The sequence below is a fragment of the Cuculus canorus genome, chromosome Z (genome assembly GCF_017976375.1).
Source record: "Cuculus canorus isolate bCucCan1 chromosome Z, bCucCan1.pri, whole genome shotgun sequence".
NCBI classification, from domain to species: Eukaryota; Metazoa; Chordata; class Aves; order Cuculiformes; family Cuculidae; genus Cuculus; species Cuculus canorus.
In genome coordinates this window covers 11,620,221-11,644,080 of record NC_071441.1, presented here as the reverse complement: position 1 = coordinate 11,644,080, position 23,860 = coordinate 11,620,221, and the positions used below count along the sequence as shown (strand labels likewise).

The following is a 23,860-nucleotide window of genomic DNA, read 5'->3' as shown; positions in this document are numbered from 1 at the left end:
CTAAAATTGTGAGTAATAACACAGGATGTCCGCAGACTTCTTTCTCCACAGCCACAGGTCTTAAACCCCATTCCAACATACTGAAACAAGTTTTAGGTTTGTACTGAAAGACAAAAGCAAAAATCACTGCCTAACAAACTGAGAGGAAGGAAATCACCAACAGATAATATTGAAAAGGAAAAGATGAACTTGTCCAGAGTACACACCTGATTTCACCAGTTCAAACTGTGGGAAAAACTTCTTCCTGGCACTAAATCTAATTATCAGGCTACTCCTGAGAGCACAAAGATGACCCATCACCACAGAATCTAAGAAATTACTGCGTTCCACCTGTGGTAGATTTCCAGGGTATGGTGACTTTCAAAGTGTCTAAGAGCAGTACAAACAAAAACTCAAATCCCATGGTATAAAAAATAAACCTTTCCTATCTCTGCTGTGGCAGAAACAATACTTTGAAAAGAAAGGACCTCAGACATTGCCTTTGACAGAATTTTCTTTAGAATATGATTTCTGTCTCTTTTTTCATGAAAAGAACATTTATTTTTCCGTGTTTACAAGAAAAGAACATAATCTGACAATTTGCATATACTTTTTGTAGGTCTGTATTTCAAAAGGACAATGTTTCACAAGTTTAAAAGGCACACACGCTTGAAAGAGACGCTGGTATCTCATTTTATTCCTTACATTCATTTACAGAAAAGATACCACCACTTAGCTCTTCACTTGTCTAAAATGAGACAACATGTCAAGATCCTGAACTTTTTAATGGAAAAAAACCTTTCAACTAGTGATTTCACAAAAGGTATAGATGTACACATTATAATTGCCATATAGCAAACTAATTAAGTTTCTTGCAAAAGAGCTGGAATTAATTTAAGAATCCAAAGGGAAATGTGATTCTTCAAACAATTATAATCTAACATATTTAAATTAAAACTTGGAAAAATTGTTGCAAGTCATCAAAATATTCTGGTCAAAAATCCAGAAAAAAAGTCTTCAGAGAACACAATAACTACCTCTGCTCTCCTAGGGTTGAGCATACCTATTTTCAGTATGGCAAGACAAATGTATTTTACCAACAGAAATTGCACTTCAAGACAGCTACTGTAAAGTGTGAATCCATTTTACCACCTCAACAAGTGTTATTTGCCCATTAGCTAAAGCTTCAAAGAAAAATACTTATTTCAAAGCAATCCGCAGCACTTAGCCAGTGAACAACCAGTCTCATAAAGCTTGACATTAACTAAATTACAGCATCTAATTTGAGTGTTTTCACAGAACTGTCTATTTGCCAAATATGTATTTTTAATTTCAGATTATGACTTGTTTTTGAGCATACTAATTTATGCATACTCAAGATCAAATATTCATTACTATCTTTAAAATGCAGATAACAACTCTGTGAAAGTATATGTCACCCTTTATTACATAATCAACCAAAAACTATCTTACCTGCCAAATGAAACTAAACTAATATAATAATTCAGACTGCTTCGTAACACCACAATCAATGCAGTACCTTTTAACCTGAGAAAAATACTGCACAAAATTACAATCTTTCAAATCAATCATGATCTGTGGCTTGCAATAGCCATATACTTATATATAATGACACACATATATAACAGAAAATACTTGCAATTGGATAAGTTGGTCAAGAAAGAAAACAAGAATACCCCAAACGGCCTGCAATGCAAACATGAGATTGCTTCTTGAAATGTAACCTTTTGCAACACCGTATCACTGGAAATATCTTGTGAAAAATCACTAGCCACTGTCTGCTGCCATTCTGAGGTGGACTGAACTTGCATTTTGCATGTTCAATTATGCTTCTGGAATGTCTGTTCTGGTCGTGATTAACTATCACGACTGCATCTGGCTATTTGCAGAGTCATTTATATCTAGCTGGTCTCATAGGACAGATCCAGAATCACAGGAAAGCTGATCACAGAATCACAGAATCATAGAATCATAGAACCACTAGGTTGGAAAGGACCCACTGGATCATCGAGTCCAACCATTCATAACACTCCCTAAAGCTTTCAGTAAAAGTTAGATAAATGAGCAGTCTAGTCACTTTCATATAGTGTGAAGAAATAAAACTAACATATTAGAGAAACTTCTGTTTCTGTTTCTAGCTCAAATATGAACCTAGAAATGCGAATGTATGGTGGAGGCATCTGAGTGACACTGCTGGGATTTGGGCTGATTCACAGAGAAGCTCTCAGATGGTCCTGTCTCATGCTTGTTGACCATGCAAACCATGGAATCAGCTGAAGAGGACAGTAAAGGAAATGAGGAACACCGGCAGAATTCAGCTTCCTCCCCAAGACTGGTTTATCAGACACAAGTTCAGAACTGGTCAGGCCAGATCCAGAATCATTATATGTGCAACAATCAAAGTGCCTTTTCAGCATGGTTGCAGAATTGATTTTATTTCAGTTTTTCATCATTTCCACCCCTTTTAATACCCCAAGCTTCCTTATAGCCCAAATTTAGTACCTATGCTGTGCTCAGTATTCTGAAAGAAAAACCTCTTCCTGGAAAATATGACATGCTTAGTTTTGCATTGCATCAAACTTAAATTTGAATTAGCACACCTGGTATATCTTATATCACAGCTCCTGATTTGTCTGTGTTTCTAGCCTCACCATAGCATACAGTTTTTCTTCCTCAAGTCTCTAAAACTTTCTCCCACTGTAATGCCCCTGAACTGTCTAACTGTTGGTCTCTGTAGCACCCATTTCAGCCATACTAAATAAAGAATACAGTATTTATTTTTAATTTTGTTAACTAAACTCAATTGGCCATGTGCTTCTTAATACACCAGGTGCAGTTGAGCGTTTTATTTTAATTTCCCAACTTTTATTCTCTACGTTAGTTCATCTTCACCCTTCTGTTCTCGTCACTGAATCACTACTCAAAGTAAACTGCATACCCTTGAGGCAGGGATTATTGAGTTTACCTACACTGAAAAGCACCTAATACTTCTGAAGTTCTCTGGAACAAATAAAGATGCTAGAATACTCTACCTCCTAAAGCTTTAATTTAAAATGCTACAAAACACTGTTACAGAAAAACTACATACTAAACAAAATGTTGCTTTCAAACCAAACAGCTTAACTATGCATAAATCAAGTGGTATAGGAGTTTTTATGGGAAGCTCTTACAGTTCTCATACTCTTAGGAAAAATCATTGTGTATTTAGTGTGACTGCACACGGTACACTAGGTACATTTCTACATTTAACTTTATTTTTGTCCTTCCAGAACATGATGTCATTTCTTTGAATTTGTGACTAGCATAAGCAAGTCTATGTACCTCAAAAAATAATATAATTTGCAGGCTACAAATCATCTGTGATGATGGCTACTGTTTAGGTATAGGACAGTCTTTTCCAAAACCGCACAATCAGAGGGCTTTGGAAGGAGCGTCTAATGCAATACAATGAAGCTAAGGTATACCATATCCTCCTTGTGGAGAGAATGAACTAAGTAGAAGAATTAGCCTTAATATATTGGCAAACATTTTACTTTTTCAATCATGTAATACAATTATTACTTGGCATCATTATAATTTGGGATTATTGCTAGAGCAACATTCTATGCCAGCTCTGCAGCACTGAAATAAGTTTGCCGTATACCTCTTGCTAGTTTATCAATGTGCTTACTGCAGTGGACCACGTTTTGGAAATCTTTTATTCCTATGAAAAAAGCAACAGCAGGAAAAACACTATCAAAGCCTGATAGAATAGAAAAGCACAGCATGCTACTATGTAATAAAATTATTTATTAATGAGGCAGTGCAATAGCTAAAGCTATACAAGTATTCCCAGAACATGTTCTCTTTTTCACAGCGCATTTTTCATTTTCAGAAATTCTGATATGGCATTAAAAATTTTCTATGGAGATGAAATTAAAATGCCACTGATTGAAGTTCTCTAAGTCATGGCTGGACTTTTCTGCTATTAAATGATAAAAATATAATAACTTCTGTAATTTTAGATTTGCTTTAAAAATACTTGTAGAGAGTAGTTAATTGTAACCATGCTTATGATGCACTGCCATGTCCACTCAGGCTACATTTAGCACAAAAGTAAGGACCCAAATATGAGAGTGAATATCTGTCTTTCCTAGAATCAGCTGAAGATTACATTTGCCTTCAAAGTACATCTTCAGACTTTGATTAGCCAGTGTCACCAGCAGGAAGGTCAGCCAGAAATAATTACTAGTTAGGATGCTTTTATTTGTTGTTCTTGCATTACTTTGTTGAAATTAAAATGTACCCCACAGAATTAGATATGTTTGTTTCTTATGAAATACTGAAATCACCAGATACATAGTCTGCATTGTACTTCTGCTACTTGTTATCGTGCCCAATTTTTAACCCAATAATAAACTCAGTGCCTTGTGAAAAGAGGGCTGTATGTAACTAGATGAGCAGAGTATTCTTCGTGCCTAGGAAGTATTCTGTTAAAATGATCACTGTCAATTAGTTTTCATTACAGAAGTGGAACACACAACCAGAAGTCGGGTCTTACATTTGCGATTCAGAATTAAATAAATAAATATTTATATTAATACATTTTAAATATTTCCCCATGTTTATCCCATTGATACTACACAGCTACTGAAGCTCACCTTAAATAAGAATCAATACATGCTCTTTTCCACATTATTGGTCCTCCTCATCCCAGCCTCCCCAAGTATTTCAAGATTTCGTACATCACATAGGAAAACATGTACTTTCAGAGTTCTCAATTTCATGAACAACGTTTCAGATTCTGCTGCTGAAAACGTCTTCATTCTAAAAAAAAAAAAATCCTAAACCCAGTAATTTTTATAGCAGCGTGAAAATACTATAGAGCCAAAATACAAGGCAATACTTCAAGGCAATGTATCAGTTATATATCAGAATAATTCATGATTTAAGTATGGATTATTAAAGACATTAAATATGTAAGGCTACAAAAGCTCCAAAGTAGAAACAAAACTCCATCTCACAAATTTATGAAGATAAAAGATGGATCAGTTTTCATATACACTTTACAGAGTCAGGGTATCAATATACTGTGATTACGCACTAGCCCTCAATTTCATGCATGCAAATCAGTTCTGGATAATGTCTCATACATTTCCACTGAGAATAATTACATTGTTATCATTGCTATAGGTATCATAAGAAACATCCATTAAGTGAAGATAATTTACTGATTGAAACAGTATGACTGCAAACAACCAAAACTCTAGCACTGGCACATTTTCTAGCAGGATTGTTAGAACATGAAACAAAGGAATATTTGGCAGAAAAAATAATTATGAAACCACGTTTTCATGTGATAGCTCAGTTGATCTGTCAGCTACCATTTCTTCAATCTCCAACCACACAGTTCAACTATACTCTTCCATTGGCTGCATGAGTTGTCATGGCAGAAAAATCAATAAAAAACTTTTTAGCTTTCCTCTCTGAATCGGGGCACTGCAGAGTCAGATGAGACAAGCAAAGCAGACAGTTGTGGCCAGAATTGTACGGGGATTCCTTTTCACCCACTGTAACATGAAACCACTGCCCACATTGCCTATTCACCCTATCATTTAAGTTAATAAGAAATACCAGCATATTTCACCACTGCCATGTGGTTCTGTTGGTATTTTGAAAAAAAAAAAAACTTTGCCCAGAAAATCATTCATAGAACTATGCTGCAACAGCATATCGCTGGCATGTTGAGCCATACACCTTCCCTGCTAGTCATGCCTGCCATAAGAAAATGTAATTCCTGAAAAGTTCTGGTTCGGTCATAAATCCACCGTGACAGTCCAACTCTTCTGACAGGCTGGAGTTCTTCAGACAGCCTAAACAAAGTCGGTAGTTGTAACCCTGCAGAAGGGCACAAGACTTGTAGACTACTATCTACAAGATAGTAGAAGTATCATACCTTTCACTCTGTCTTGTGCCAAAACTCTGGCTTGGTTAGTAAGCTTGCCAAAAGGACCGTTCTGTAAAGTAGTAGGTACCTTGAACACCTAGTGAGCTTACAGAAGAATGTCCTATATAAGACGTATCTTGCATCAACAGGCTTTAAATCAAGAGAGGTGATCTATTGCTATTGATAAGAACTTCACACTTCAGCACAAACTTCTGTTGAAAGAAAACGTCGACAAAGCATTGGGTTTTTCTGAAAAAAAAATTGACACCGAACAAAAAATTTTCATAAACATGAAAAAGTTCAGCATTATTGCTCCACTAGGGAGGTTTCCTTAGAGAAACAAGTGCATTTGCACTTCAATCTCCACTACCTTTTGTTCTTCTTCAACCTTCAGCTAAAGTCCTATCCAACACAGCAGGAGCATGACAAGAGACATCTGAAGAAAAAAAACCTTATTTCCTCTACTTTCTTAGGCTAAATGGTCTCACTCAGAGTCAAGATTCACAGTTTGTCAGTTAACTTCCAGCAAGCTCTGTTATGCCAGATCTCTCCTCTCTCCACACACAAAGGAACCCTTACAAACTAGTATCTGGGGCACAAAGGAGCGCAGAAAGTGACATGTGAGCTACATTTGAGCCGTAGTTTATTAGATGAGGGGTCTTGCTGCCGAGGTTTCAATAAAATGTTGCAAAAATACAGCAAGTCTGTTCCCACAAAATGTGCACACCCATATTTGAAAAATGACAGAAGACTGATGGAAGACAGGTAGGAAAAAACTTATCTTAAAGTACAAATAAAAAATTGAAGATAAGATGATAAGAAAATGCACAAGGTTTCAAAAAAGCAACTGCAGAGGTCCAACACCTTTTGATATGGTACCATGTACAGTGCACGGAAGGGGAAAACGAGGCTAACTGCTGTCAAGAGCACAGGGAGAAGACTCGGTAGAGAAATTCAGGACAGATAAACAGATGCTTTGAATCTCATTTAACCAGCTCACTGGATTTGTCGAGATTCAAAATGCTGAATGAAAACTGAGTGAGAAGCAAAAGACAAAAGCATCTTTGTAGCTGAAGGTGATGAAATAGTGGTACAGACAAAATGAAACAGCAAATTAATGTAACATGTGGCTAGAGATAGAATTCAGCAAGATCTTCCACTGGTATTTCCCAAGACAGTTTTTACAGAAGTTCAGTCTAGAGAACATGAAGAGAACAACCAGGAGCCCAACTCAGCACTCTGTTGAGGAATCACCTCCTGCTGTGGCTTTCCATTAAAACGTGAGATTATATTTTACTAATAGTGGGTCAAATTAATCCCAGGAGATGCTCATCACATTCTTTCCTCAGTGTGGTCAGTATAATATTCGCACATTATACTTCTCAGCATACGTCTCTAAAATTCAGCACCACTCACATATTTGTATAAAAATAGTTTCGATGCACTACCAAATGTTACACTTATACTTAAGCTAAAGGGAACTGGGATACTTTTAGTACAAAAGAAATCCCCAAACCATACATCTACACAGTGGTTAATACCATTCTAAATATGGTTATATTCCATAGATTAACAGATTTCAATCCAGAGAGATTCATCTCATAGTAATTCTAATGTGCTATTTATACCCTCCTAAAACAGCTTACTTTTAGAAACCAGATTGGTCTGCTGTGCTGTGCTGCAGAGAAAAACAACAACATATTGTCACAGCAACTACAAAAATGGTGTTCTGCTTTTCAGTTTAGTAGCTCCCTGCAGAAGAGATTTGCTCATCCAAAAGAAATTTGTTTCTTTTCAGCATTTTTTCTAATGCATAAAACCAAAATTCAGTTTCCTAGTATATAAAAATCAGTATTCCTCTGTACAGTATTTACTGTAACATAATTAACGTTTTCATTTCGATCTGGATTTTGCACCCACCTCAAGGAGAATACTACTTAACAGTACAAGCTGTGTCACTGTGCAGCCAAGAGGAACCACCAGGTCTGCCTGTATCTGATCTTCAATCAATCTCTTTACATGTCTTTTGACACAGCTTTGCCTGTTTTGCATCAAGTGAGACTGAGCACCAAAACAACTTACTACCTGTGAAAAATGCAAATAAGAAGCATATATGAATGTACATGCAATGGTACAGTTTCCTCTTTGCTGTTCTAGAATCTTACTTTTCCAATATTGTCAATAAAACGAAAAAGCAGTTCTCTTAAATCATAGAAAATCTGCCAACTTTGCTGCTGATGGGGAAGAATATACTTAATAGTTTCTGCTTCCGTAAAGTGCAAGATCTTGATGCGTTATTTATACCCTCCTAAAACAGCTTACATTTAGAAACCAGATTGGTCTGCTGTGCTGTGCTGCAGAGGGAAACAACAACATATTGTCACAGCAACTACAAAAATGGTGTTCTGCTTTTCTTTTTTTTTTTTTAAGACCTCTCTGATCTTAACACATATGGTAAATTAAGTCTATTTGGTATGCATCGGACTTGAGGAATATAAGAAAATCAATCTGCCTGAAGAACAGCTGGTCCTGTCTAGGCCATGCTGCTTCTGGATCAGCTGGCAGGTCTGCTACCATGGGACTTTGTTTCTACAGATTTGTGGTTTATGACTGGTATTTTTTCCTTTTGCAAAGTTCATGTACAATATTTCCTACATTAGAGCACTTCCGAGTCTCCTATGTTTACCTAGCTTCCCAAATTTATAGCTGAAGATAAAACTTAACACACCATAAATAGTGGCTGAAATGAACAAAGACGATACTGAGAAAACACAGAAAAAGGAAGAACCTAGGTCTGTATACATATGAATGACTGGTACCCAGTTTTTACCTTTTTTCCAGAATCTCAGGTGTAACATTCCATTCTAATCATACACACCTTATTTTTTTTAAAAAAAAGTCAGAATGCTCCAAAACCACCAATGCTCTCCAATTCAGAAAGCCCACTGAATGTAATACTCCACATTACACCACTTCTTTCACAATTTCATGTTTTTCCTCCTTTACCATGTCTGCAGTCAAGAATGTTTTAATGAACTTTCTTTGCTCTATTTCTTATAAATCAAGTGGCTTTCTATGACTTATTTCTTTAAGCAGTGTATTGTTTTTCATGAAAACTAATACAAGAATATCAATAGTGAAGTGCAAGGCTAGGCTGGATGAAGCCTTGAGCAACCTGATCTCGTTGAAAGTGTTGCAGCCCATTGCAGGGAGGCTGGAACTGTACATCATATTTAAGGTCCATTCCAACCCAAACCATTCTATGATTCCACGATTCTAAGTACACAGTTGGTGTTCCATTTTTCCAGTAAAGTGCATTTCAGAGCTGCACTGTAATTCTCTCTCCTCTTTCTGAGACACACTATTTTTAATCTGCAAGTGGAAGCTGAACTGTTCTAAATTAGATCTATTCGATCTTGTAATTTTACTTTTTTTTTTTAAAAAAAAAAAGTCCATGGAATTGTTTCTTCCTCCCTTGATTTTCTCTTTAGATATTTCTTCAATTTCTATACAGCTTTTACTAAACCATGAATTAAAATTTTTGCATTTATAGAAGAATTAAAAAACCACCTTCCTTCACCAGTTGCTTCCTCTCAGTCTGCCTTACCTAATATCACATTTTAGTTCTGAAGCTGCTAGCTAATTATTTGCAGTTTGCTTCAGACTCAGGTATTGGGAGTGCACTTTAACAGAAGGTCCAAATCACAACCAAAACTCAAAATTACATTTAAAAGTACTGAACAAAATATAAATGAAATAGACAATGCCATTAAAAGCTGATTCTGCATGTTTCTATTATCATACAACATAGATGAGTAAAAGTCATGCAAGCTCTCCTCACACTGTACATACAAAAAAATGAGGTATGTAATAAATGAAAATAAGATCACTTACAACTTTTCAACTTTTTGAGCTACAAAAGATTATTTGATTAACCTTTTGTCAAATTGTTGGATTTCCTTTGTAAAGACTATGAAGTGGAAGTCTCAATTAATGAAGATGAGTTTCTCTCTGTCTGATGGCATTATCAAAACAATGAAATTATTACTGAATCAGAATGTTTCTCTTCTTCATCCACGTGTCCACATGTTTTTGTGGTCATACTCCAGTCTTTAAAAACAAGACATCAAATCTCCTAATACTCAAATGGAAGGTGAAATAATTGTAATTACCAACTTCATTAAAAATTACTAATAATGGGAACTGACAGATTTCTAGTATCTTCACAAAACCCAGATATACTCATGGAAGAAAACTGACCCCCCCCCCCCAATTCCATTCTCATAATTTTAAATGGTATTAAACATGAGGCACGTTTTCAGCTAAGTCACATATAAAGAAAACCTCTCCCTTCTGATGTGCAATCATTTTAATTTAGGTGTTGATATAGAGCATTAGGGAAGCACATGAGATCAGAAAGAACACCAAATAAAATCTTGGCAATAACTAGCTTAAAACAATATGTATGTTGTATATGTTGTCACAGCTTTACAGCCATAACACTGTTAGATCACAACAGAGGAAACTTTTGCGTTATTTAAATTATTGGTATAAGCTTGTCCTTTGGATGTGAAAAAGACATTCAAATGCCTAAGAGACTGACGACTTCTTCAGCTGTAACAGGAGATGCTACCTTTCCTTGTACTTAATTCTGAAATGCAGCTACCATATAACACCTCTTCAGCATTTTGCAATACTATATATAATTCATGTCACTAATTTGCTACTTTTTGTTCCATCTCCTGCTAGAAACAATGATTGCTTATCAACTTCAGAAACAGTAAGTTTGTACAAAATCTATTCTGTTCTATTTGTCTGACATCTTTTTGATGCATATGGCGCCTTATACTTCTCAGTGACTGCCTATAGTTTTACCTAAAATAGTCAAAGAAACGTAAAGAAAAAAGAATTATTTTTAGATAGCATTATTTTCTTCCAAACATAGACGTGAGGAAAAAGAAACGCTTAGAAATTGAATGCGGTAAACTAAATAGGAGATGTGGATAAGAAACACTCATAGATCACTACAAAGCATGAAGAAACAGTTCTTTAAAAAAAAAAAAAAAAAAAAAAAAAAGGTGGGGAGTTTAATTATCCCAGATGTTAGAAGTTTCTTTTTTCTGAAAAAAAATTATTTTTGAATGTGGAGCAGACAGAAGCAACTTGGGTTCCTCTGCTGCCAGTAGGCTGACTCCATCCACCACAAAGCCTGCATGAGCTCAGGCCTCTGGGGCAAGTCCAGGTCAGCTCACAGAATCACTCCTGGTTTATATACTCCAAGTTAATAATAGTGTGCATTTTGCCACAATATGTTTATGGGCACATATTGGCTTACAGCAAGACGGAAAAAAGGTGTGACAGAAAAAGATATCAAATTACAAGATCAACTTAGAGAAGCAGGCTATAAAGATATTCCAAAGTCTGAACAGGTCTGTTCTCTAGGACTGCTCTTCACAAAAGCTTTAATTAAAGATAAAAGAGGGATGCACGTATCATGAATACAGAGAACTTAGAAGAGATTAACTTCACATCAAGGTTCTACTGCACTGAAGTATTTCCTAAAAGAGCATTTAAATGAAATACTTCCCATTATCATTTATCAACAGTCTTTCACTCCATCCACTCAGAAGTTTATGCTTTTTTCTCTTTATGAAGTTTTACTACTTAGTTGCTTAAGCATACATGATAAGTATGTTGTAAATCATGGTTACAAAGTACGACATATCAGCTTCCTATTACAAGTATCACTGTGACAAATGCACATTCTTACAAGGAGGAGTGTCAAAACACTGAAGAAAGAGGATGGCAAGCGGAACTTCAAAGAAAAGGGTAGCTATAGACTGGCACATGAGAGGGGAGTAGCCACAAAAAGGAGTGCATGGCAGAGAAGCATTCCTTTTTGCGATATGTCAGATTCTACATATATGGAATATTCTAAGACTATTACAATGACATACCTATCTGACGCAGGAACGATTTCTCGAGTAAACACTACTTCTTTGATGAGAGTTAGTATGTTTGCTCTTCCTGGTCACACTGTATTTTGTGGCAGGAATTTTACGATGACGAATTTTCTTTTAAAGGCATACATATTATTGGTCTTTCTACTGAATTTCAGAGCAAACAAAAACTGTATTATTCATTTTAAGTTATATTCCTTGTCTTTCTCCCCTCTCCCCACCAAAAACTGCATGACCATCTACAGTCTTTAACTCTGTTCTGCTTTACATGGTTTCAGGAATGAAACCATGGTTGTTTAATTGATAAGAATACGTAATGCTTCGGTTAGTTTTGTAGATAAAATATTTACTGACAAAAAGCTAATATTGTAAATAGAAAAAAATCAGTTCTTTACTGAAAGAAAAAATATTTGTGTTACAAACAATAATAAGTACAAACGTCTTTTAAAAATTGACCTTTTCTTAACTGTAAAGTTAACTCAAAATATCATTACTTAAAATGGAAAGCCTGAAATGCTAGGGTTTCTCATTCAGAATATTTGAACACATAGGTTTCCTTTAATCACACTGATGAAATTTTACTGTATTTTTTCCCCCTTAAAATTTATAATTACATCACAGAACAATAAGAAGACCAAGATAAACTAGTTATACATAGCCACCAAGGTCTGATTTTACACAGAAAAAAATTGTCTGAGTTGAATTAGAAAAACTACATTTAGGAAGAGGACATAAATCCTTGGTGGCAAGATACCTCATTCTAGACAGTACCAAAATAAATCAGTATTAAGAGACAGTATAAAAAAATGTTATAATAATTTATAGAAGTCAGCCAAACTTTTTTTAAAAAAAAATTGTAATTAATTTTAAACACCTACTTGCTTCTGTAGCCACTGTTCTTGCCTTCTTTGTTTTCTCTTCAAGCTTTTCAACTTGTTTCTTTCTCTCTTATTCAGTCTTCGGTTGAAGGAAATATTTGTAGGTTGCACAAGACCCACAGGTGTTACGTATTGTTCCCCTTCTACAGTACTAGTAGGTGAACAATATTTCACCACAAAAGGTGACTCATCAGCAATGGCACTCCCAGAAGATTGTCCAGTAGCTTCAAAATCACGTTCACTTTCTGTTTCTCTATGTACTAATGGGGTATGTGAAGTAACTCGAAACCTTTTTTGCAGTTTGTCAGCACTGGAACGATGTAATTCCTGAAAAGAACTACCATCTTTCCTACCGGACCTTAATTGCAAGCCATTTTCCGTGTAAACAGATCGATTTTCATTTTGTCCGTGGTATATTGCTCCCGTACTGCAAGTTTCATATAATGCAGGTGACAAAACAAATGTCTCTCTGATATTTAAATCCAAACTATGTGATCTTCTGTGAAAAGGTTTTACAGTGCACGCATCATTCCCAGGGCAGAAAGCAGAAAGATTTCTTTCTTGATCTGATGCCTTTAAGCGAAGTGTTTTACTTTTCATCTCAAATCTGGAAGCTCTTACTTCTAGACAAAGTGCTTCTGTTAGTCTTCCAGTGCCATCACTACTTCTGGCTATGTATGAAAGCCCTTGATTTTTGATTTCCAAAGCTGCAGTTACCACTTCATGGCAAGTATCCTCGCTATAGCCAGACTGAATTTTGAGGGGAGGTAATTGTTTTCCTGATGATTTTGCCAATGTAACAGAGAAAGCCGGCTGATAGTCAGTCCGGCTTCTGCAGAAATGTACATTTACTAACTGTCCACAGGAACATTTTGTGTTGCGAACAAAGTTAAAAACCCCTAAGCAGCCCTCACAGAATGGACAGCGTAGTTTTCCAGTTGTCCACTGTGCCTATTGACAAGAAAAGAAAAAAAACCCCACCCAACACATTCATTGTAAACAAATAAGAAATCAGTATTACAGTTACTTTTATCCTTTAATAAAAGGATTTACTTTTTTTTATTTTTCACAAACAATAAAGGAGATTTCCCAACAGGAATAAAATCCTCCATAAATACTGTTCTAGTCAAAACTCTGCTTGCTGTGATGATAACCAATTCTAAGAAACCTAAAATGCACATTTCAAAACGTAGTGGCTTTGAAGTAAGTTTTAAATTTGTCCACAGATAAAATAATGCTGCAATACTAATGAAAACATCAGCTCCTTTAAAGCAGAGAAATCAATTTACCATGCTAATCTGGAATTGGCAAGCAATGTTTCTCAGTTGAGTCTTCTGAATGCTGATACATTTCTTGCATACTAAATACAGTGGAAGATGATTTCTCACAAAGAGAACATAGCTTTTTACCTTGCTTACTCCACGAAAGCTTGAAATGGTACTTGTATTTTGGTGTATGTAGCATTACAACACAATCTGCATGCAGCTACCATGACAAATCCTCAATACTCTATCTATAAGGAGACAGTTATTTTCATTGTTTGCCATTCATTTCAATCCTAAAGGCACTTTTTCAAAAGAAAATGCATATAAAAATCTTTCAACTCCTATGTACTTGCCCAATTACTAATATTTTCAGTAAAGATATGTGTCTTTCAGGAGAAACATTTATGAGGATTAAAGTTATGTGAGTGCTTTGTAGGATCAAAGCCCAGAGGAGAAACAACATTATCAACTCCAGTCACACATTACTCACTAGTGTGCCTAAAGCGGGGCGAGCCATGAATACAGATGCTGCCCAGCATTTTTGGTTAAAGCGTTGCTTTCAGTTGCAAATGTCTTTCAAGGTAGTTTGGGAAGATGATTCCATGACTGATGCTTGTCTCATCAAAAGTTTCATATATTTTCAGTAAAACCTATTTTCAGCCTCAGGAAAAAATTCTCGAGTGGAAAATAGTTATTTTTCACCTGTGACACCAGAAAATGTTCTGGAAACACTTCTTTAAGAAACTGGCTACTGCCTTGTGGGTTAAAATGTCAAAATTTCACGAAGTATCAAAGAGGTACATTTCATTGCACCTATGAGAACCAGTTTAACCTAAACACAGGAAAAAACATCTAGGGGAAAAAATATCTCAGTTAACATATTCCCAAAGGCTTTCAAAACCCTGAAAATTCCTTGGATGTGCAGTCTCTTTCAGCTTATAAGGCTGGCTAATGTGTGCATATGCCACTCTCAAACAAGAATTAAGCTGGTTCAGAGATTTACTATCAGGCTCCCACACTCCATTTCCCAGATACCATGGGCTAGGCACCAAAATTCTACTGCCTTTAGTGAGTCTGGCACTCAGGCACTATGGAATAGTAACCTGGACTTCCAGATGGAGAGGAGTGATCCATGAAGGTTAGGGAAGAAGGCCTGTGACAGTAGGGAAGATATCTTAAGGACATCTCCATTTCCTATGTGCACAGAGACTGGGAGATAAGGTGCAGTACAAGGGAGTTCGGAACTGATTTATCATTAGTTTGGCAACAGACTGTGGAAGCACTGACTCAGTTAAAGAAGTAACAGCATACTAGTGGAGGAGGTGATAGGGGGGAAACTAGTAAGATCTGAAAAGGAGATGAGGGTACATAGATTTAATGATGGACTGCATAAAAAGGGAAAACTGGGAAGCATTAGCCAAAGAAGCTAAAGCAAATCACGAGGAAAAGGAAATGCAGGTCAATAAAGGTCATTAGCAGCACCAACTAGCGATTTATAATTATTTAAGGTTATCTATACACTAATGTGTGCATGAAACCCACTGAGATTGGTTAAGAACAGGGACAGATGGCAAAAAAAGAACTGGCTGGGAAGCAGTGGGTTTCTACAGCCTGCAAATAGACTTCATGCTTATGTAAAACGATTTAGCTTTTGATTCAAGAGTCATACAGGACAAAATAACATGTGATCACAAAATTATTCAGAACAGGCTCTGAGGATAAGCTAGAATTGTTTAAAAACCCTACACATTTATCCATAAGCCCACAGGATCTTTCCAGAGAAGTCAGAAGCAGATGAGGCAAGAGTTCCTACGATATTAAAAGACAAAATGATTGCTAAGATGTTGAAGGTGTTCATAAAGGATTGTATTTTCTGCCTCTGCCAGCAAAGGAGCATGGCTCCTTTGCAATACTGAACAAATATTTTAAGCTTTTTCTGAGCAGTCTATGGGCTTTGATAACCCAGGTCTCCAACCTGATTCTCTAGGCTTCCAAATGCAGTAGACTAGCCATTTACAGCTAAAGGTGAAAAGAATGTTACTATCAATACTGAAACCAACTTCACTGAAATAATATGACATGCAAAGTACTGTAAAAATGCATCTGTATGATCAGACATCCAAGATTAGGCGATTTTGTAGAGCAGAGGAATATAAGTCCTGATACAAGAAAACCAAGACTGTACTTGTACCTCCTTTTATTTGACAAATTCAGAAAATCAATGACGATCACCTTGAAAATAGTTCCTTTCTGGGTTGACACACAGCTGCACAGGACGCTGCCAATGTTTAAAGCAATTCCACATGCTTTCACATGTTCTACCAACAAAAAATGGGTTCTTTTGAGCACTGATTTCAACTTTGGGAAGAGGGAGCCAAGTCTGGCGAGTAGAGTGCATGCTCAAGCATAGTGATGTTATTAGTTAAAAACCGCTTCACAGGTGAAGCATTGTGGGCTGGTGCACACCGACATTTTCTGACCAAGGGTAAGACAACGCCTTCATTTGATCATGTGTCCACTTGTGCAAGTGAAGTGATCTAGTTGAGCTTTCTCTCACTGTGACACATTAGAACATATTCCATGGCCATCTCTTTGTCTCTTCCCTCCCAGTCTTGGTTCCTGAGCTATAGGATTAGCTTCAGGTTTTTTTTTTTTTGTAGGACCTTCTATTTTACCACCCATAATTTCTCCCCTCAACATTAATGTTTCTGAAACAGATACACTATTTTGTCATGCACTATTGAAGCACGAGTTCATTATTTTAAAACAGAGTTTAATTATTAACAAAATAAAACATGGAGCAAAACAATGAGGGAAGATGAAACATATTTTCTTATTTTTTTAATGTTTAGTTTTACAGTCATTTTTTTCTTTGTGTATCATTTTCAGGGTAGATCTGCTTAGACCAGAAGTTACTTGTAACGTAATACAAGCTAAGATAGTGGAGTTTAAGCAAAACGAAATGCAGATACCATTTGACTCTCAAAATCAAAGACTCATCAGAGAAAAACTGCAGGGCAAAAGAAAAGCACTGTTTCTGCTATGCAACAACATTAACTTCTAGAGTCGAGATAATACTCAAGTAAAGCAATCAGTACAACAGGAAAATTCTGAGGTGGTTTGTGATTTTAGATGGGCAGTTAAAAAGCAGTGACGCTTGTCATCAGACCTTTGAATGTGCATAATATAACTGCTTTCTATTCAGATGACATAATAGCATATTAAATATAAAAGATGCCTCAACATATTCCAACAACTGATCTCTTAACCCCAGTCCAGTTTTATGGAGAAACATGCTTTTTACTGTCAACATAGGTCTTTGTATTGCAAGATATAATGATCAAGGCAAACCTAAACCCAAAGCCTAGATAATCAATATAATTTTAAGCATTGACAAAAAATGCAGAGATGCCCATCACAGTTATTTGGACAAACACACATACATAAATGGGCATCTATAAATGGGCAGAATAGAATTTAGCACTTGTAGGTTTTGAGCATACATTAAAAAAAAATCAAGAGGGGAAAAAGGCATCGGTAAATGGTAATGATAAATGTTACTGAGAAATATTCCCTCAGTTATAAGGTCTCTACAACAGATGTGGACCTCGGCAGAAAAGTGCCCTTGAACTTTGTTCCCCTTGCTTATTTCACATTGACTGAAAAAGATGCAAGCAAAAATAGATCTACCTTTTCAATTACACATTTCACCCACTCTGGAATGGCTTCTAAGTTCACATGCCACACATTACAAGACTCTTGAGCAGCAGCTGAAGGTTGTGATGTCTGCTAAAAAAATTATTGTACTGATATTCAGCATTCATGTAAGCTTTTTGTGTTTGAATATGTCCAGATATCAGCTTCCCAAATTCCCAGTTTTATAAACAGATGATAAAACTGAAAGATGTTAGTGCATTCTTTAAGCTAAACATCAAGCAGATGCTGTCAAAAATTCTCTGCTTCTGAATCTAAGGACATTGGACAGGCTCCACTGTGGAGATGGAGGCGTTTGGAGGTGGTTTTGTTTTGATTACAAGAACGGAAAGCATGCAACTGTTGATCTTCCAAGTATATTCAGAAATCGATTTCAGAAGCAGGATCAGCTGGCAAAATTTTCCAGTAAAAGAAGGGAAAATTTAAGTTCTAGTTCATATGAAGACTGTAGTCAGTACTGCACAAGTATACCACAAACAGTTTTCAATTCATTTTCCAATGCTTGTTAGACCAACCAGCAGAGAAACCAGGGCCTCTTGCCAACTTTTGAGTTTTTACCGCGATGATGTGACCAACTGAAGAGAAAACAAAATCTAAAAACATAGTATTTTCATAACTGATACTCAAATAAAACCTATTACCTAACTACCTTTTAGCACCGAAGAGACAGAAGTGTAATGAAATATTTTAATATGGTTTAGTATGTCAGTAAAGTTATACAGATAGTTAAAACTAAAAGGAAATTCTGGTGAGTGTTGAAGTCTTAAAATCAGTTGTTAAAATTTACTAATATGGAAAATCACTGACTCCCATGTTACAAAACTCACGGGAATGAATGTTTCATTATGCTCATAATTGAGTGTGGGGCTATACCCAGAAGACTTAAGCTTTCAGAAATTCTCCATGTAAGGACACCAGACAGATAGATCCATTTGACATGCAGTATCATCTTCCTCTCATCTGTGGAGAGTACCTTACTTCAACCTGGATGGAATTCTGCTTTACAGTTTTTGAAGATTTGGACTGAATATCTGTTTTTTTCTCATATTTCAGCAATGTATTTGACCTAAAAATCTTAAAACTTTGTTTGCATCTGTATTGGCTATATCCTTCTCCACTGCCAAAAAGAATGCTGTTGCATTTCTAGTGCATTAATAAAGAAGATCAACATTTTTCCTTTTACTTGCTTTTTCATTTTGATTCACGATCACAGGGTGTAGGCACAGTCTCCTTGGCACATCTGAAAAGATTCTAACTCTTTATGATTACTAACTGTCATTGTAACACAGCAGGAAATACTCTCTCATTGTTTTACTTTGTATGATTATTTTTCTGTTTATTTTAATAGAGACAATGCAAATTACTAAGTGGCATTTTAGCCTGGCAGGGCATTACCACCCTTAGGGTAGGCTAATCTTCTGCGCTATTTTTGTGCACAGACTATCCCCTACATTTTCAAAATGATCAGTAAAATTTTCTGATGTAGGACACACAGTTAACTACTGAAGTAGAAATTAGCATCAGTATTTAAAACATACCTTAGAAACACACAGTTGTCTGTTAAGGGATATTAAAACAAAAAATTACTGCATTAAAACTGACAAAACCAAAACCCCTTTCTATGTGAAAAATGGTAACACTATATACTCCACATAAGCTAGGAGTCAAATGTATAATGCATGTCAGCCTTCGTGCCACAGAACATAAAGGTGATCACCGTCTACTTGGCTTCAGTAGCACTACTGCTTATATTACTCTCTACAGAACTGTCCATATTTTAGTAATGAGTTCCATAAGAGTTTAATTACCAAGTGAGGGCAAGTCTAGTACTTCTTCTTTACTTAAACCCAATGGCACCCGAAAAAGCTACAAACTTCCTCCAGATGCTGTACTTACATCATACAGTTCTTTTCCATGACATTTGGCAAGGCAAACAGAATTTGCTATGTATTTTCTACATTTCCAGCAACGCAGAACATCAACCTCTCGGTTACTCATTTCAGCTTGTGATTCTTCAGCTCTGTATGGCTATCTGCAAAGACCACAAAACATACAATTCAGTCACCCATCAAAACCACACATGCTTTCCTCTTGTGATCCAGAAGTCCATCAGTAGTCTCTTTACTATAGAGGAGACTAATGCCTTTTTTACAAATGTTCTCTGATATTGTATAGCATGCCACCTAGAATTCAAAACAGCTAAGCAAAACAGCTGCTTTTAACTCCAGGTTGCATACAGAAACAGAACTAGAAAGCAACAACAACAACAAAACAAATTAAAAAAAATAAACCAACTTTTTCAATGTAAACAAAAAACAAGAGAACCCCACTTTTCCAAGAATATAACCACTGCATTAAGTCATTGCTATCCTACAAATTAACTACACACACACATACGTATGTGATACCACATAACAAATACGAATGAATGCCAAAACCGCAGATGACAAAGACTGTTTTCTCAATGTGCCCTCAGAAGCTCACTCCATTAAATTACTTTGTACAGGAGGAACAGCATTACTGGTGCAACAGAGCTTTTTGCAGACCTGCTTATAAAACAGAGACCTAAATTAAGACAAACAGAAGGAAAGGACAAATATTTTTCACCCTAGGTGCCTTGTTGTGTTTTGATGTCTCTCTGTTCTTCTCTGATCTGTTCCCAAAGCCTCGTCTTTTTGTCATGCTTTCTCCAAAGGTCCTCCAACTCTTCCTTCTATCTACTTCTGTTTTCACCCTCTTGTGTCAGCTACATGAAAAAAACCAAGAAAATCTTTTGCAACTACACACTGAGCTCAAGCACTATGCTAGGCCTGTGCCTATCTGCAATGCTTACTGACAGGGAAGATGAGGCATAGAACTTAAAACCAGTCTTCCACAGTCCAAACACCTGATTTTGAAATTATTTCAACAATTTGATTTTTCTTTATTTTTTACTAACTATCCCATTCCTACCTTCCACTTTTCTGCCTTGTTTTCTGAATTAATCAAAGACTACTAAACACATATACAGAGGCTATTTAGTACTTTTCATTGAAATCCGAAGTCTTCTTCCAGATTTCCTACTTTTTCTACATATGCAACGAATGTAAAACACTGTAAAACACTGTCCAACAAGGAAGAACAAGAACATGCGCGCACATTAGACACCTAGAGCAAGTGTACATGCAGCTTTTAATAACCAGATCCGTGCTAAACTTAGAAGTTGAAATTAAGGCAAACATTAATCTTTCCTTGCAACATCACTATAAATTAAAACGCATTTTTGTAACGATTCCATTAAAGTATTTTAATATAAGTTAAGACAGCCAAGCAAAAGATCACAGAAAAGACACAGATAAAGGCAGAATTTACGCTGGAAACGTGCTTGTTCATGACAAAGATGTGATGATTCACATGCCTTGACTTAAGCAGAATGTCTCTCGAGTTTTTTCCTAACCTTGCTATGTCAGTGCTACTGCTTTCTGTAGCAGAAACATTTCAAAAGTGTAATGTATAAAAATGCTGGACCTCTCTATGAATGAATTTTGTAAATTCAGGTTGTGAAAGATTTTTATGAGCACTGTGTATCCCTGCTGCAATAAAGGCACATTAGGTTTCATTGCGTGTTGAAACAATGATTACCAGTTTGTATTGCTCGAATACTTTAAAGCTGTTCTAATTAATCTATTCTTCACTATGTCACAACACATTTCCAGAATGAATTTAATCTTTCAACAGCTCACTGAGAGATTTCATAGCCTTCCCAAACTATTTTATTACCTTCTTATCTTCTATTATTTTAACCTTTGTCCTAAGATCTAACCTAAATTTTCTGGCAATTTCCCTTATTCACTGTGAATACAGAGAACAAAATGGCTTCTTTTCTTCCTTGGAGGAACTTTCTACAACTTTAAACAGTTATTATATATTTTAGATCCCCTTCAAACTTGTCTTCAGGCTAAATAAATCCAGCTCTTTTCCTCTTTCTTCACAGATTATGCTTTCTTGATCTCCAACTGTCACTGCTATTTTGTGAACTCTTTCAAATGGGTCAGCTATTCTTGCATGGCAATGTTCAAATCTGGATGCAAAACTCAAAATTAAGTTTTACCAGCACTGAATAGACTAGACAGATTATATAACTTTCAAGGGAAAAAAATAATTGAGAATGTCTTTGTGGTGTGGAAACTACCACAAAATTCACTAGATCCATTTTAAAACGTTGCTTCTTACATTTATAAAAGCAGGAAACACTGGAAAATTAAATAACAATTTAAAGCAGCAAACAATTTTAAAGTAATTTCAGAATGAGAGCTTTAAAATTTTCATATTTATAGACGCTCATCAGTATGTTAAGGGAAGAGGAAAATGGAATTGTACTTCTCTCCTCCTCCCATTCTGCCTGGAAAACCTACAAACACCACCATAGAAAGCTAATGGAACTATTCACAAAGAAAACAACAAAAAATTGGTGAGGGATCAAGCAGCAGACAGGACAGCCAGAGAAAAGGTACAAAGCTGATCAACTTTCTGTTTATTCATCACTCTTTGAATGGGACACTTTCCCTTCTGGCTTCCTTTCACTCGATATTGATATCCAAGTTCCTTATACAATCCAAACTGTATAATTCATTAAGCTTTGACCACTCCTTCTTCAAAAATATTGCCAGAAAACATGAGGTAAAACTCCCAAGATATAATTCTCAAATGTTCCAAGTGAAGAACTAAGCACAACCCCCTATATTTCTATTGAAAACCTGGTCTAAAATTTCATTTTAACTAGCTTTTCCTTATCCCCAAATGCATGAAAATAAGAAAACAAGTACAGCAGGACAAATAATTCTCAATGCCTTTTTATTCAAGTCATCTGCGATCCCTTCAGAACACTGCAGCAATTAAGATGGCAATAATCATTAGGTTGCAGTGAAAAATTATGGCACAAAAACTGGAGCATTAGTCACCAAGAGTCTTGGAAAAAATATTACATCGGTGGCAGCTTTGAAGGAAAGTGATAAAGAGAAGATAATGAGCTGACCCAGCCAACAAGTGTCCAAACGAGAAATTCCAGCTCTCAGAATGGGAGAAGCTGACATTCCATTGTCCAGCAAATACGATATTCAGGTACCTATAAAAACTTGCTGCGAGCTTCTGACCTCCAGAGCATTCCTCCTGAAAGAGGCATTTTAAAGAGTCTACTTCACCACTGTTTCTCGGTAAAGCAGCAATTAGATGGAAAGACAGAAAATGAAGTTTATAGGACACTCTCCAGGCTGCCAGAGAGGCAAAGCAGCGCCACCTGCTCCTGCTGGAATAAGCCCTTCCACCAGCTAGGCTGCTGCTGGGTGATCGGCTTCCACAAAGTAGAACCATAGAATAGGAATCACAGAAGGGTTTGGGTTGGAAGGGATCTTAAGGATCATCCAGTCCCACTGCCCGTGCAGGGTGGATGACAGAGGGCGGACAGCAAGAGCAGCTAACATAAAAATGCATTATCCATTAAAAGGCAGCTAACATAAAAATGAGCAAAAACAGTTAATCGCAAGCTATTATTTAGCTTGATAAAACCCGGTACTGCCTGCCGCCGAGAAAAACAGGTCGGCAACACACAGTAAGAGGACGGGTGGTTTGGCAGGCGCAGACCCGGCGGATCAATGGGAAAGCTGCGATCGGCTCTTGCTCCCAAGAGCTCGCGTTCCAGGCTCTCCCGTGCGCAAACACGAGCCGTTTGCACCAAAAAAAAATCAACAAATCACGGACTAAAACCCAGACGGGACGCGGTGCTCCCGCCCGGGCACCTGTAAGTTAATTACGAGGCGGAGCCGAGGCTCGCACCGCCGCGCCCCCCCCCACCCCCTCCAGCCCCGCTTACCGGGAGCGCTGCGGCTGCGGGGGAGGGGAGGAAGGGGAGGGACCTGGTAGAAGGGCGTGGAGTGAGGATGGAGGGAATGGCTTTAGCGTGAGGAGGGGAAGTTTTAGACGAGACATAAGGAGGAATTTCTTCATGATGAGGGTGGTGAGGCACTGGCACAGGTTGCCCAGGGAGGTTGTGGCTGCCGCACCGTGGAGGCGTTAAAGGCCAGGTTGGATGGGGCTTTGGGCAGCCTTATCTAGTGGGAGGTGTCCCTGCCTATCGTAGGT

At 36.8% G+C, this 23,860-nt stretch overlaps 1 protein-coding gene across 9 annotated transcripts in view; it reads right to left on the bottom strand.

Moving 5' to 3' along the window:
- RNF180 (ring finger protein 180) overlaps positions 1 to 23,632 on the bottom strand; it is a 67,044-nt gene extending 43,412 nt beyond the window's left edge. For 3 of the 9 annotated variants that reach the window (XM_054055447.1, XM_054055451.1, XM_054055452.1), the window contains exons 1-4: positions 23,592 to 23,632; positions 19,640 to 19,775; positions 12,765 to 13,715; positions 7,847 to 8,011 (exon numbers count right to left, since the gene is read on the bottom strand). In XM_054055447.1, coding sequence (XP_053911422.1) covers positions 7,847 to 8,011; positions 12,765 to 13,715; positions 19,640 to 19,741 — 1,218 coding nt within the window. In that variant the 5' untranslated portion in view covers positions 19,742 to 19,775; positions 23,592 to 23,632. The other 6 variants (XM_054055453.1, XM_054055454.1, XM_054055455.1 and 3 more) reach the window with 4 other exon arrangements.
- Positions 23,633 to 23,860: the final 228 nt, after the last annotated feature.